Raw genomic sequence first — 15,407 nt, forward strand, 5'->3', positions numbered from 1 at the left:
AATTGTGAGCTTTCTGGCCCATAAAAGCAAATTTCCCTCCCTAAAAGGGTGTCAAGATGAGACATGAAAGTGTGTTGGCAATGGTTGTTGGAACCTTTAAGGAACCAAGTATGATGATGCGAGGAGCATTATCACTCTTTCATCACTTCATCCAATGCAGGGATGGAAGTTGTGTCACCCTCCAAGTGTTGCTGGAGTACAGCTTCTATGATCCCTCACTGTTCACTGTATTGGCTAGGGCTTTTGAGTCTTAAAAGTTCAGCAACATCTGGAAGGCTGCACAATTCCTGTCCTGATCTAATGTATTCTGCTTGTGTTAGTAAAGGTAAGAGGCAAAGATCTGTGCAAATATGATGGATTCAAGGGTCAGGTTATCTTTCAGTGTAATTTATTGGTGGATGAGCTCCCTGTGCTCAGTAAAGAATTTTGTTTAGCAACTTGTAACTGTTTCCACGCTTATTTACCCCTTTTATAAAAAGCAAATAGCTTGGCTGCTCCTCTCTTGTCTTCCACAATTTCAGAACTGAATGGCTATGGTTTACGTAGCATTAAAGTAGGTCCCTTTGAACGCCTGTACTCTCCTGTGATGAGGGGAAGGTGAGTTTGCTGAATGCTTTCATCCCCCCCCCCCCCCCCCATCTTTCTGGTGCTTCAAATACTGACTGCACTGTTCAAGGTGGCAGGTAAAGTAGGAAGTGCTCCATTTAAGGTCTGAACCAAGAAGGAGTCATCTTTGGCAAAGCAGCTTGATCTCACGATATAGACCAGCAGGTTCATAACTTCAGCAGGACAGGTGTGAACATCAGCCATATCATGAGGTGTAATGAAGTCCTCCTTAATCTCTAGGGGTGAAGTCTCCTGGAGAGAAATCTCGCTATGAAACCTCTTTGAATCTGACCACCAAACGTTTTCTGGAATTGCTGAGCCAATCTCCTGATGGAGTTGTGGATCTCAACTGGGCTGCAGATGTGTTGAAAGTGCAGAAAAGGCGGATCTATGACATCACAAATGTCCTGGAAGGGATCCAGCTAATCACCAAGAAGTCCAAGAATCATATTCAGTGGCTGTAAGTAGAAGGTTATAGTTGGTTTATGTCTCTTAAGGCAGAAATGGGTTATACAGCACACACACATTCTGGTTGTTGGACTGCAACAATATATCCAATGCTATCTAATGAAATAAATGAAATAAAGAAGTGCAGTCCATCAGGATCCGGAGGGGGCCACAAGTTGGCTAACTTGGATTGTGATGTTTAATATTTCCTAGAATGGCTATTTGAAGGATCATATTTTCCAGTGTGAGTTTGCCTGACCTTTTGCAGGGGAGGCACTTCCCCCTGTCTCACTGCCATCGCAGCCTTGGTTGCTGAGAATGCAGGAGAAGGCCTTCTTTGTGGCTGCCCCCACACTATTCTTGGACTTAGAAATTACTCCCATTACTTACAAGAGACATCCTTTGCCATCCCCTTTACGTTTTTCTCTTAGGAAAAATATCTATGCCTCTGTTCCTATTTTATAATGAGAAGATCAATACAAATAAAATCTGTGTGGCTGAATAAACCCACCTACAGTAGTTTTCTACATATTCATCAGGCTATGGAGCAAAGCACTGTCAAAAAGGGAAATCACTGAAATACATAACCCATATTACTTTAGATCAGTGATGGTGAACCTTTTAGAGGCCAAGTGCCCAAACTGCAACCCAAAATCCATGTATTTATTGCAAAGTGCCATGTCCCTCTGGCTTTCTAGTAACAAACTCTGTGCTGGGGCGATGGTACATGTGCCCACAGAGAGGGCTCTGAGTGCCACCCCTGGCACGTGTGCCATAGGTTCGCCATCACTGCTTTAGATTATATTACTTTAGAAGCACAAATATTAGTACAGTGAACCCTTGTTATACACTGGTGTTTGGTTCCAAGATCCCCCGTGTATAACAAAATCTGTGTATGCTCAAGTCCCATTAAATATAATGGCAGAGCAAAACGGTGTCCCTTATAAAAAATGGAAAATCAAGGTTTGATCATTGAAATTTATACTTTTTTGGAACATTTTCAAACCGTGGATGCTTGAATCTGTGTATAACAAATCCTTGTATAAGAAGGGCTGACTGTATTATATTTGTATTATAAACACACAACACCACGAATGACTAATATAGAATACAGTAGAAAATGAACAAAATGATGGCGCCAAGTTAAAAAACAACACATGGTCACAAAAGCATTGTGCAAAGCACCATCTTTTTGTTCAGTCTGTGTAAAATAAGCAATGCATATTTTCACTGTCATGAGTAAAGAACTAATCATTGTGAGTCAATGTTGTAGCCAATATGGATAACAGGAAAGTGTTTAGATTTTGGGATAAACTATATCCTGTTCAGTCATTAATTATAGATAACACAAAGTTTCAGAATGTTTAAATTTCCCACATCTCTCCCCCCCGCCCCCAAATATGAAGATAACTAGTTTTTGTAGTTTTATATCTCCAACAGATCATTTTAATATGATAGTTCATATTCAGCATATGTGGAGTGAAATACATTGGTAAATATATTTGTAAACATTGTTTTCAAACTTCAATAGCTGTATTTTGTTTTAACCTTGTTGTGTGCTCCCTTTGGCCTTATGTCAGGAGAAAAGTAGGCTATAAATAACTTTGTTAGTATAGAAATGACTGGTCAGAGCAAAGTAGAGGGTAAGAGCAGTAACTGTATTGGACTTAATTCAGCTTCTCTGACTTTCAGGGGCATACATCAGGGTTAGGTATGCTCTAGAGCAGTGGTCCCCAAACTTTTCCCCTTTCCTCTTGGGAGACAACCCTAGTGCCCCTCCCCCCCCCCCCCGCAAATTTATAACAACCTATCTTGGTCATTGCTCCCTTTCCCACCCACTCACTTTGGGAGCAGCAACCGAGCAACTGGCTGAATAGCATCCAAGAAGCCTCTTGCCTATGCCAGCCTTGTGGTAAAGGCAAGCACAAGCAAGAGGCTTCTTAGTTGTTGCTCAACTGGCTGTTTGGTCGCTACTCTCTTTGCACCGTCATAGCAGAAACCATGCAGCTGGCAGAGCAGTGACAGAGAAGCTTCTTACCCATTTCAGCCTTGTAGCAAAGGCCAGTACGGGCAACAAGCTTCATGGTTACTGCTCAGCCAGCTGCTGGATCACTGCTCCCAAGGTGACTAAGTGCAAAGGGGAAAGCTTCTCACTAGTGAGGAAGGACTCTCAATCCTTCTTCATCAGGGCAGAGAGAGGAGCAGCCTGTGTGTGTATAGTGGTTTTACAGAGGCTACATGTTCTGGATTGGAGACCTCTTCTCTCAGCCTGTCCGATGAAAAAAAGCAAGAACAGGCTGGAGCACACAAGTTTAAGCAGGGTCTGAAACTTGAAAGCTCCTTTTTGCTGCTGCTTTTTCTCCACTATTACATGATTTAACTCCTTGCTCCAGTCAATCAGTCTGTCCCAGAATGGTGTTGCTCCAAGCAACAGAAATGATGCCTTGCACCCAACCATTGCAAGAGTTTCCTGCCACTACTAGTGAAAGATATGAGTGAGCTCACACATGCAGGTGAAGAGCAGGAGATACCACCCACAAAGAAAGGCTTTGTGGTGGTTTTAAGGGACCCTGAAAAGAAATTTCATGCAACCCTCATCCCCAACATGGTCCTAAAGGCCACTGATTTCTCTTGTCTTTCTTATACACCAACACTTTTACTAAAGGCCCCTGATGCCCACTTTTCCCCTCACTGCCCCCTGGATCTTTGTGCCACCCCTGGGGGGGGCATACTGCCCACTTCGGGAATCACTGCTCTAGAGCCTGAATCTCTATACCACCTGATGTCTGCTGCTCTGGAGGATTGTAGCATGTTGTTGCAGTTGGTGTTTTGAGTGACTATGGCTGCATCCATGCTGTAGAAATAATCCAGTTTGACACCACTTTAACTACCATGGCTCACTGCCATGGAATTATGGGATTTGTAGTTTGCTGTGGCACCAGAGCAATCATCTTCATAAATCTTAAACCCTGCCAAGCCCCCAGAATCTTTTAAATTTTCCATTAATCTGGTTACATTGTCCAGTGGATTTTCCAAAGTAATCACCAAATCCTTAGCAAATGTCTTTAGTTTGTCTTCTTCCATTTAAATCCTTATACCTCTAATGTTCTTATTTTGCCTTATATCTCTATTTAAAACAACCAACGATAAAATAAAGAAAAGTGGTGACAGTGGATATCTTTGTCTTGCTCCTTTTTGTATCTCACATAGATCAGATAATTCTTCGTTAACTATTATTTGTGTTTTTTGCATAGAATAGAAAAATATAACCCATTTAATAAAATTATCTCCCAAAACATTTCTTCCAAGACTCTAAACAGAAAAACCTAGTTCAGATTACCAAAGGCATTTTCCACATCAGATAAATATAAAAATAAATGCAACTTGTTTCTCATTGTGCCTTTCTAGGTATTCCTATATGTTTAATAAATTTCTGATATTGTGTCTCAGTTATCCTTTTGGTAAAAATCTACACTGATTTTGTACAATCAGCCAGAATCAATGTGAGCTACTTGTAATCATTTTTCAACAGTGATATGGGTCTATAGTTTTTTGTTAATGTCAAATCCTGGTCTTATAGGTGTCAAATGTTTTATTACCTTCTTTCCAACTCTCAGGTATCTTTACATTTTGCATAGTCAAATTTATTGTTTGCTGAAGTGGGACTATGGGTTCATCCTAAAAACATTTATAATACAGTGGACCCTCGGTATCCACTGGGATTTGGTTCCAAGAACCCCCATGGATACCAAAATCTGTAGATGCTCAAGTTCCATTAAATACAGTGGCATAGTAAAACGATGTCCATTAAAGAAAATGGCAAAATCAAGGTTTGTTGTGGGGTGTTTTTTTTTTTTTTGGAATTTATACTTTTAAAGAATATATTCAAGCTGTGGATGGTGGAATCCATGGATAAAGAATCTGTGGGTATGGAGGGCTCAATGTACAGTAAAATGCCAACAACTCATCTGACCCTGGTGTCTTTCCCATCTTAATAGCATCACAAATTTCTCTTACTGTATTAGGCACATTTAGACTATGTCTGTTCATTTGAAATCTTTGGGAGATTCTACTTGTTCATATATTCCTCCAACTTCTCCATAAAATTTCTTGCCATTTGTATAAAGATGAATAAAATCAGTGAAATGCTTTATGAACGTTCTTATTGTCAATTATCACAGCATTACCTGTTTGCAACTTTGGAATTGTTTTGTTCTCTCTCTCTCTCTCTCTCTCTTTGTAATGTGTACATCAGTGACATCCCTAGTTTATTTGCAAATTAAAAATTCTTTTATATGCATACCTCAACTTTTTCTCCATCTTATCCCCCATCAGCACTGATACTTGTCACTGTATTGGATGCTTGTCACTGTATTGGTTGTTGATTAAGGTCTTTGAAGGAAACCCTTTTAACTCATCGTCTTTTCTTTTCCTCCAAGATTGGTTGAATCTTTTCTTGCCACTCCCCCCCCCCCCCAATCACTACTATATTGAATTAAACATCATGTCATAAATGCTTTCCTAGTATTCTCCACCATTCTAATATCAGTTCCTTCATACAAATTATCCCCCCCAAATCAATTTCTTTTTACAATTTCCACTGTCTTTTCATTTGCAAAATAGTCTCATTCAATCTACAGCTAAAACTTGCCCTTACTCTGTTAAAAACCAGGGCCATTGGATTGCAATCTGAAAAAGTCAATATATCAATACACAAAACATATCAGTTTTCAAAAACATTCTGTGCCTTTTGGAAAAATAAGCATTGGCCTCAAACAGATGGGCAAAAAGAGGCACTTTCAGGCTGCTTTGGGGCTGTGGTGTTTAGATGAAGCGGCCAGAAACTGCACTGCAGCCACTCTAAGAGGGGAAAAGCTGGGCTAAAAAGAAGCTGAATTTTTTCGCTCTTTCCTGAACCTTCAGCCCTGCATATAAACTCACTGATGCCAGAGCAGTTCTGATGGAGCGATCTATCGTAATCCCCTGCATATAAACACACCAATTCAGGTATGCTTTTAAAAAGGACAAAGCTGTGGTATCCAAGCGGTGGGGGCGGCAGAGAAATGACATGAAAGTGTGACATTTCTGATGGATGTCAATACAAACCGACTCCAAGAAAGCGCATGGGGTGAAGGGGAGGCATGATTGTACCTTGCTAGCATCTTCATGGGCTGCACATGCAACTGTGTGGAGGTTCAGAGGGATGGCCATCCAATGGGATGGCAGTCGCAGGTGGTTTGTTGCTGCAGTGGTGCACAGGGATGACGGGGAAGTAAAAAAAAGTACATAGCAGCACGGCTTGATGCCATGCCATGCAGTCATGATATGTGCGTTCTGGCCGTCTTGGGAAAGGGTAGTGCAGTCAGCAAGGACTCACCCCACTCTTGGAAAAAGCAGCTTTGGGCCACTCTTTCCTGCCCATCTGCTTGGCCCCATTGTCTTTCTATTTTCATATCTCCATGTTTTGACCAGTTTTAAATTTTCCAGTATTTTTTAAAAACCTTTTGGTAATTTACATTGAGGGATCTTAATATTTTTTCTGAAGCTCTAGTTTTTTCAGAAGACGCCACCTCATTGAACTAAGGCAGTTTAGGATCGAGAGCAGGAGGAAGCAGATATGTATGCCTGATGTGCTTAGATCAGCTTTCTGTTTGTCATACACACTTTTTACAACTGCATTGATTCTTAGATGGAAAAATAGGAATGTAAAGACTGCAGGGCTTATGACATTGCCAAAGGTTTCTTATATGTGACAAGACTAGGGAGATTAATAGGAACTTGTTCAAGTCCAGATAATGAAATAGACACTTGCTTAAGATTTTATTCTTCATGGAATGGGGAGAAAAATTTGGAAAGATTGGTGTGGACAGTTCACATCAGCCTGTTAGTTGAGGGATCTTAGATGTTTTCACCCCCCAGTAACTTCTCCAAACTCTTTGCTTTAGTAGTCCTCTCCTTTTCAACATGCCTAGGAGTGGGGTCTTTGGGTGTGGGATTTCTGACTCAGATTGCTGGATCAATAAGTTAATATACTGAACCAAAATTCCAAGATTGATATGCACATCAGTATGTCACCAGGGGTGTGCCCATACACAATTACAGCACGGTGATACCACTAACTTCCTTGATTCTGTGGAATCTTGGGTTTTATAACTGGTGAGATACTTAGAATTCCTTGTGACCAGTCACTAGAGCACTCAACTGGAGATTTCTAAGTGTTTCAAGAAACTACAAATCCCAGGATTCCACAGGATGAAGTAATGGCAGTTACTGGCATCAGAGTGTATAATTGTGCAATGTAGTTAAATACCAAGCTGAATATATGCCTTTGAAGATGATGAACTAGGATCTGTTAATATGGTAATGGGCATTGGATCTATATAGAAGCTTGGTTTATAATTACCATAAACAGATCTCTGCTATACTATAGCTCATCCACTTGCTCTCTTAATATATAGTTGCTACTTGTTATAAACACGTCCTACAAATTTACAATCTCATCTGTCCATAATCAAATGATAAGTACCAAAAATTTTTCTAACAAACAAATGACCTGTTGCATTATGGCCAGATTTCAAAGCACTTGCTCCACTACGCTCAGGCTTTGAGTTCAGTTGCTTAGATAACCAAAGCAAAACCACCCACATGCAAAAAGCAAGCTTAGGGAACTCCAGGATTTGCAGAGCTACACAAAACATTCAGGGCGGGAAAACCCTAAAGGGGAAACTGGAAGATTAACCAGAGCATATTTGATGGCCACAGAATGATGCGGGGTGGGGGATTACAGGGGGAGGGAAATGGGGTAGCTGGAATCACAGTCAGCAGTAAACCACACTGCAACAGTTGCTTGCAGGTTCTGCTCGTTGAACCTGTTTTCTGCCTACTTGGGTATGCACCCAGGTGCTGAATCAATTTCGACTATGTGGAAGCAGGTGAAATGCTTTTTGGTCCTCTTCTCTTATGTGTTTGGAAGCCTGAGTCATCAGGTGACTGGAGGTCATGAAATACTATCTCTTCATCTTGTTTTTTCTCTTTTTCCTAGGGGTAGCAGGTCTGCAGTGGGAGGCCCCAGCAATTGCCAAGGGTTAATGAAGGAGCTCCAGGATCTTCAGGCTGCAGAACAGCAGCTGGACACCCTCATCCAGATGTGTACTACTCAATTCAAGCTCCTCACCGAGGACCTGGAGAACAAGCAATATCCTTTAGGGAGATGGAAGGAGGATTGGGTGGTTTTAGCCAGCTGGAAGATATAAAACAGATTCATAGCAGCTAATCTGCAGGGTTAGCCAAGCACAACCCAAGTCCCAACTTCCAAACAGGTAGTTGCTCTCCTGGCATTCCAGAACTGGGTGTTGGTGTTTTAATTTGTGCCTCTCCACCCTGTGAGTTCATGGAAAATCCCTGTCTGGTTGCTAGTTAAGACTGTATATCCCAGTGGAGAGGAGGAGGGTGTGAGTGAGAGAGAATGAGAGTACGTAAAGGTTGGTTATGAATCAGTCAAATGTTCCTTGTTGATTTTTGCCTGGCAGCTCTGTAACTGAGCCTTTTCTAATAATGAACCTTAAGTTCTGCCCTCTGCCTTAAGTCAGCATTCATGGATGCAAGCATGTGTGATGGAGTCATGGCTGGTGGCTACCTTTATTATTTGTCATATTAAATAATACATTATTTATTTTATTAATCTGTTTGCCCCCACCCTATAGAATTTCTGAGTGAATTTAAATGAAACCAAGTTGAATAATTTGAAATTTTGAACAGTGAAAAAAGTATAAACATTTGACAACTACAATAAACAATTTAAAACAGTTTAAAATCATGTATGTATACAGATTTGGACAAAATTAGGGGTAAGCTCCAAAGGCTTTCCTAAAAAGTCATGTAATGACTTGGTACCAGAAAGAAGCACACTAGGCCTCTAAGGGAGGGACTTGCAAACACCAGGGTGTGACAGCAGAGAAGCCCCTCTCCCACATCTTTGTAAAGTACACTGTCCCAGGAAGTTGTGGAACAGAAGATGAACCATTGACACTCATGGGAAATTATTATCACTCTATTTTTCATGCTAATTACTAAGTCAAGAAGAAATTAATAGATGGAGGATGACATCTCAATATTGTCATTATAGTGCTGAAACAATTAGAAAATCTCATAACTGTCTTAAGATGGGGGAAATTGCAAGCAGATTTGTGGATGTACAAAATCCAAATTAGAGAGAGTGAGGAAAATTTTGTCTGTTTACATAGGGGTTTTCATTCAAGGCAGAAATGTATGTGCTTAATAGTTCAAGTACATAAGCACCTTCTGTGCTCAGGAGAGCCATGGCAGGCTTTAGTATGACTGTTTTCCAGCTCCTTCTGATATTGGTATATATATTGTTGTAGCATTAAGTTTTGGTGTCATAGCCTGGGATCCTCCTTCTGGCAAAACTTGACTGAGCCCACTTCAGCTTATGTGACTTGCCAAGATCTCCGCAGCGTTGTAGATCCATCTGAGCAATTGGTGATGGTGATCAAAGCCCCCCAGGAGACACAGATGCAAGTCTCTGACCCAGCAGAGGTAAGTTTTCCTGGTTTCCCAGTTTTACACTGCTCATACTCCTGGATCAGGCATTTAGAAGCCAAATTCACATGGCTGTGCTTGACCATCTAGCCATGGGATTTTTGAGTGTAAGTGATACTGACTGAGCTGCAGTCTATTTTGAGCCATGGCATGGCTAGGACTAGCAGAGATCCACACATAAGCAATCCAGTTTGGATGTTGAAGGTTCTATTGAAAAATATCCAATTGTGATTCGATATGTTTCACATTTAATGATATGCATCTGAGGAAGTAAGCTCAAGTCTACGAAAGCACATGCTACCAACTTCATTCTTTCAGTTAGTCTCAAAAGTGCTACAAAATCCCTTTGCATACTAATTTCCTGTTAAATCAATCTCATTCTGATACTGGTATATAGAGCAAATTTGTTGTTTCTGACTTATGGCAACCCTAAGGCAGGGTTTTCTGGGGCTGACCATGTGTGACTCATCCAGTGGGTTTCCATGGTTCAGCAGGGAATCAAACCTTGATTTCCAGAGTTATAGTCCAATGCTCAAACCACTACACCACATGGGCTTCCATATAGAGCAAATACTCCTGCACAATTAAAGGGATAGTCTATTAACCCAACCTAGGATGCTCAGGCAGATGAGTCCAGCTACATATGGACAGTTGAAAAGGACAGCACAACTCATAGTAGGATATTGATTTCTCGTAGACTGTCTGGACCAACAGGACAATACAGCAGACAGTTAACAAGAATCACAACTCCTACCACAACTCCACCACCCACAAGTCTTTCCAAGGGGAAAAATGTTCAGTTCTTTGTAGGATAAGGCACCACACCTTCTTTTTAGCTGCTATTTTTAAGCCACTTGCAAATCCCCTCTAATTTCCATCTAGATCCAACACTTGCACCATCCTTCATATCGGACGTAGAGCCCTTTGCCTAAAAAGCCAATTGGAATGTGCCTCTCTCACATTGCTCTATTAACAAAAAGAATGTTTTAAACTAGTGAAATCCACAGAGCTTCTTGCGTGTTAAGTTTAAGGAGTTGCAGAATAGTGAAAGTAGATGTAAAGAGAAATCCAGATTCCTCTGCCCCTTTGTTTCTTGAAGTCTAACAACATGCACACTCTTGACCTCTTGGAAGGAAAGTGTTTTAGCAAAACAAAAGGAGCTATGGGGCTTTACCAGCAACAGGAGAACCAAATGAATGAAGCAAGCCACAAGTCACAGAGGTTGCTGTGATTTGTTCCTCATACAATGCTAGAACTGAGTTGTGGCTGTTCAAATTCATGTCCCCATGATGCCTCATTATGGGCCAGGCTAAGGAGAATTAGAATCAAATTCTAGAGGGCTATAGATTCCCCAGTCTCATACGTTCTTATTAAACAAAAAATCCTAGCAAGCTCTTCTTTTGCAAGAGGGAAGCAAGGAACAGCAACCACCCCAAACATTTCTGCACCCTCCTGATAGCATCCTCACATGCCCACCTTTTTTCTTCCAGGCTTTCCAAATTGCTGTGAAAAGCACTCAGGGTCCTATTGATGTATTCCTCTGTCCAGAAGAGAGCTCGGGGGTCTGCAGCCCCACCAAGAGTCCACAGAAAGTGGCTGTTGAGCAACCTTCTCCTGAGTCTTCACAAACAGCAGCAGCAACCACCACTGCAACCACATCTGTGCCTCTACACTCTTCCCAGGAAATGAACTGGCCACTGCTGAGTGGAGACCGAGGTATGATATGGAAGGGAACAAAACATTTTTGTTGGGATTTAGCATCCAAGAGTAGCATTTGTCACCAGGCTTCTTCACTGTCACCTGCTTTAGCACTATTTTTCCATGGCCATGAGATTGTATGCTTCCATGAAGTGAGAGGCTATGCTGAATTCAGACACTGTTGCTACTGGTAGGGTCTCCCAGGTCAGACAGGCTTTTGCTGAGACGTCAGATTAAATGTGCCGAACAGTTACTGGGGAGCAGCAATTTGATGGGTGTGGGGTGGGTTGATGACATTGGCAAAAAGTATGTCTGAGATAACAGCAGTTACATTTTAGGTAACTCTTGTTAGTACTGGGTAGAAGGAGGCATTGGTAAGTCAAAAAACTCTGTTTTGATGAGACAATCTGAAATGAAGGAAGATGTAGTGTTATTATAACTATTATAACTAATATAGCTAATACCCCAGAGGACAGGATCAAGATTCAAAATGACCTGAATAGACTAGAAAGCTGGGCAAAAGCTAACAAAATGAAATTCAACACAGAGAAATGTAAGGTATTGCACTTAGGGCGGAAAAATAAAATGCACAGATATAGGATGGGTGACACCTGGCTGAATGAAACTACGTGTGAAAGGGATCTAGGAGACCAAGTAGACCACAAGTTGAACATGAGTGAACAGTGTGATGCGGCAGCTAAAAAGGCCAATGCTATTTTAGGCTGCATCAATAGAAGTATAGTGTCTAGAGCAAGAGAAGTAATAGTGCCACTGTATTCTGCTCTGGTCAGGCCCCACCTAGAATATTGTGTCCAGTTCTGGGCACCACAATTCAGAAAGGACATTGAGAAACTGGAGCGTGTCCAAAGGAGGGCGACAAAAATGGTGAAGGGTCTGGAAACCATGCCCTATGAGGAACGACTTAGGGAGCTGGGGATGTTTAGCCTGGAGAAAAGAAGGTTAAGAGGTGACATGATAGCCCTGTTTAAATATTTGAAAGGATGTCATATTGAAGAGGGAGCAAGCTTGTTTTCTGCTGCTCCAGAGAACAGGACCCTGAACAATGGATGCAAGCTACAGGAAAAGAGATTCCACCTGAACATTAGGAGGAACTTCCTGACAGTAAGGGCTGTTCGACAGTGGAATGCACTCCCTCGGAGGTTGATAGAGTCTCCTTCCTTGGAGGTCTTTAAACAGAGGCTGGATGGCCATCTGTCAGGGATGCTTTGAATTGGATTTCCTGCATGGCAGGGGGTTGGACTGGATGGCCCTAGTGGTCTCTTCCAACTCTACGATTCTATGATTCTATGATTCTATAACTCAAAATCCGCTTGATAGCACATGACAATAGTTCTGTCAAATTTTATTACATTGTGCTTTCTGTTAGATCTCCCATGTCCCAGTCCAAAGGCATAACTACATTATGTGTCTTGATTTTGTGAACAAGCTTACGTACTCTTACCCTTTCCCTCTTTTCTCTTTCCCTTAGCAGAACCCTTGTTGTCTGGAGAAAGTACACTGCCTTTGAAGTGCCCTGCAGATGAAGTGAGCCTTTCGCCACTGGCCTCTGTAGATGCCCTGCTCCACCAGGGCAAGGATGACTTCTCAAGCTTCCTGCCTACTGAATTTATCGCACTTTCACCACCCCAGACCCAGGACTATCACTTTGGGCTCGAGGAGGGGGAAGGCATCAGCGAGCTCTTTGACTGTGACTTTGGAGACTTTACTTCCTTGGATTTTTGAGCATCCTCTGGCAGTGGGGGATGGAATGCCACTCAGATGATCCTGCCACACCAAGGCAGGGAGCTGACCTCTGAATGTAACCATATGGCCAGCTGTGGCCTCCTGGGCCAACATCCTGTGGAGCAGATTTCAGGGGAGGAAAGAGTAGGCTGGGGCAAAGGGCAGTAATGGGCAGGGGTGGGATACAGTCCTTGGAGATGTCCGCCCATTGTGAGCCACCTCACCAAGATTAAGGAAGGTGACTGTGAAGCTGATGAGTGCTCTGAATGTTGCAGACCTCGTTCTGTGATCTTTTATGTAGGATCAGGCAGGCATCACCTCAATCCTATTGTGCCCAGGCCCCTAAGTAGTTTTGGCTAGGAGTCAGTGGGCAGATTTGCCTTAAATCTCTGGTGCCATGTTTTGACTCTGTAGGGATAGTCCTAGCAGTGCTGTTGCTGTAACAACAGTTGCCTTGTCCAGGCTGAACTAATCTTTCCACCTAAATTCTCAGTTTAAATCCTACAGAGTGGCAGGCAGGTTGCTTTTGTTGCATGGTTTGCTCTCCTTCCTGTGAGCAGTTCCCCTTCATGCCTTAGAAAATGTGGTGGGCAGAAGCTCTCCTTTGGAGAAGATAAGACAGTTTTGTCACTCTCAGCAAAAATTCCTTTGGGATGTGAATCAGCTGAGGTGTCCCAAATATTGCCATTTTAAGAGGGATGTGGAGGCACACCATTTGTCAGTCAACTATGGGAGAAAGATATAGGGATGGTACTTCTAATAACAGTCAGCAATAATCTGGCTCCCCTTTGTCCTACACAGTAGACCTTTTTGACTGGCTAGCACTGAAACATAACAAGCAGTTCAGGGATAGATGGACATTCTGTTGCTGGAATGATGTGAACCTAGGATTTGTAATTGAGTAGTGAAATAATGGGCATGTTGAGGAAAGGAAGCCAAGACTGTGGAACTGAGCAGGGTGGTGTCATGGGTGCCTTTTATTAAAATGAGCTGCTCAGGCTAGTGAACCAATCTGGATAATCAGACATGCTTTTTGCTGTTAATTTTTTTTTTTTAAATTCAGATTGGAAAAAGGAGTTAAGCTTTTTTATATATATACACAAGGCATACAAGAATGATGAGGTGAGTTGTTTCTGGATATTAGTGTCAAGCTTGTTCTCAAAGGTCCTTGTGGCAAAGCTTTAAGGAGAGTTCTGTATAGATTATTTATTTATTTTGGGCTTTTTCTTTCCTATCCCACTACACCCTTTCTTGGAATGTCTCTGATCCTGCCTAACCCATGGTGGAATATGTACATATCTAAGAGAGGGTTGGATTTTATTTTTTTATTAAAATATTTGGCTAGGTGGCCAGTGGGCTCAATTGTCCTTATTTCTGAGCAGAAGGCCAAAAAGGCAAATGGGACAACCCTTAAGGCAGAGAGTGAGATTAGCCAGATCATTTACTTTAGCAGAAGAAGGGCAGTGTGACTTGCTAGTTTGCAAAACTGAGGGATTCAGGCCCAGATAATACTGTAAGCCAAGAATGGATGAAAATGCCTTGTATTCAGGGACTGCCTGGCTCTTCCATTGTGAAGCAAGGAAGAAAATGCTGACTTCTATCTCCATATTACCATCTCCTGTGCAAATCTCTCTTTTTTTGTGGGGAGGAGGGTGTCCAGATCTCATGGTTTCATATTAATTTATTTATTATTTATGTGACTCCATCCAGCACTTCTGGAAGGTAAGGAAAGTTTCAGAGGAAGAGGTGGAACTCTACATGTCCAAGTATGTGGAAAGAGGCCATATTGTGTTGTTAGAATAGCTAACATAGCAATTAAGAATGAAGAAAGGAGTTCTGGAGGGAAAGAGTTAGCCTGTGTGTGTTGTAGAAGTGCTGTTAGGATCTGGTGATGGAGTGTGACTGGTCAAGATTGCTGTATTGAAATGCTATTTATTGGTAGAAAGTGGGCCTCAGGTTCATCTTGTAGAGAAATATTTGGGGATCTTGAGGGATGGAGGTTGAGAGAAGGAGAGAGGAAAAGACTAGGCTAGTATGTGAGTATGAGAAAGAAATGACTCTCTTTTTGACTTACCTATTCTGATAAGTAGCTTTAGTTGTCCAAAAGTAAATTTTACCAGCTCGATTAAGAGTTGTACCTAGCTAGAAAATGTTTCTTTTTTGACTACAACTCCCTGAATTCCTTGGTCACGGTAGTATAAAAAAGTAATGTTTCCAAGCCTATGACAAGGTAGTGATTGGTGTTGTCCCTTAGGTGCCTTCCTGTTTCAATAAGTACTATATATTTCAATTAACTGGAACTCACCAAAGCATGCTCCTGCTTGATAGGAGCTTTTCTTGCTTTACAAAAAGGC

At 41.8% G+C, this 15,407-nt stretch overlaps 1 protein-coding gene across 2 annotated transcripts in view; it reads left to right on the forward strand.

Annotated features, from left to right (window-relative positions):
* E2F1 (E2F transcription factor 1) overlaps nucleotides 1–15,194 on the forward strand; it is a 34,616-nt gene extending 19,422 nt beyond the window's left edge. The window contains exons 3-7 of one of the 2 annotated variants that reach the window (XM_089514089.1): nucleotides 847–1,066; nucleotides 8,096–8,248; nucleotides 9,495–9,609; nucleotides 11,103–11,328; nucleotides 12,800–15,194. In XM_089514089.1, coding sequence (XP_089370215.1) covers nucleotides 847–1,066; nucleotides 8,096–8,248; nucleotides 9,495–9,609; nucleotides 11,103–11,328; nucleotides 12,800–13,053 — 968 coding nt within the window. In that variant the 3' untranslated portion in view covers nucleotides 13,054–15,194. The remainder of the gene's footprint in view (nucleotides 1–846; nucleotides 1,067–8,095; nucleotides 8,249–9,494; nucleotides 9,610–11,102; nucleotides 11,329–12,799) is intronic. The other variant, XM_089514090.1, reaches the window with a different exon arrangement.
* Nucleotides 15,195–15,407: the final 213 nt, after the last annotated feature.

This window comes from Sceloporus occidentalis, unplaced genomic scaffold (genome assembly GCF_023333645.1).
Source record: "Sceloporus occidentalis isolate IW3139 unplaced genomic scaffold, rSceOcc1.0.p SCAF_3, whole genome shotgun sequence".
Classification (NCBI taxonomy): Eukaryota; Metazoa; Chordata; class Lepidosauria; order Squamata; family Phrynosomatidae; genus Sceloporus; species Sceloporus occidentalis.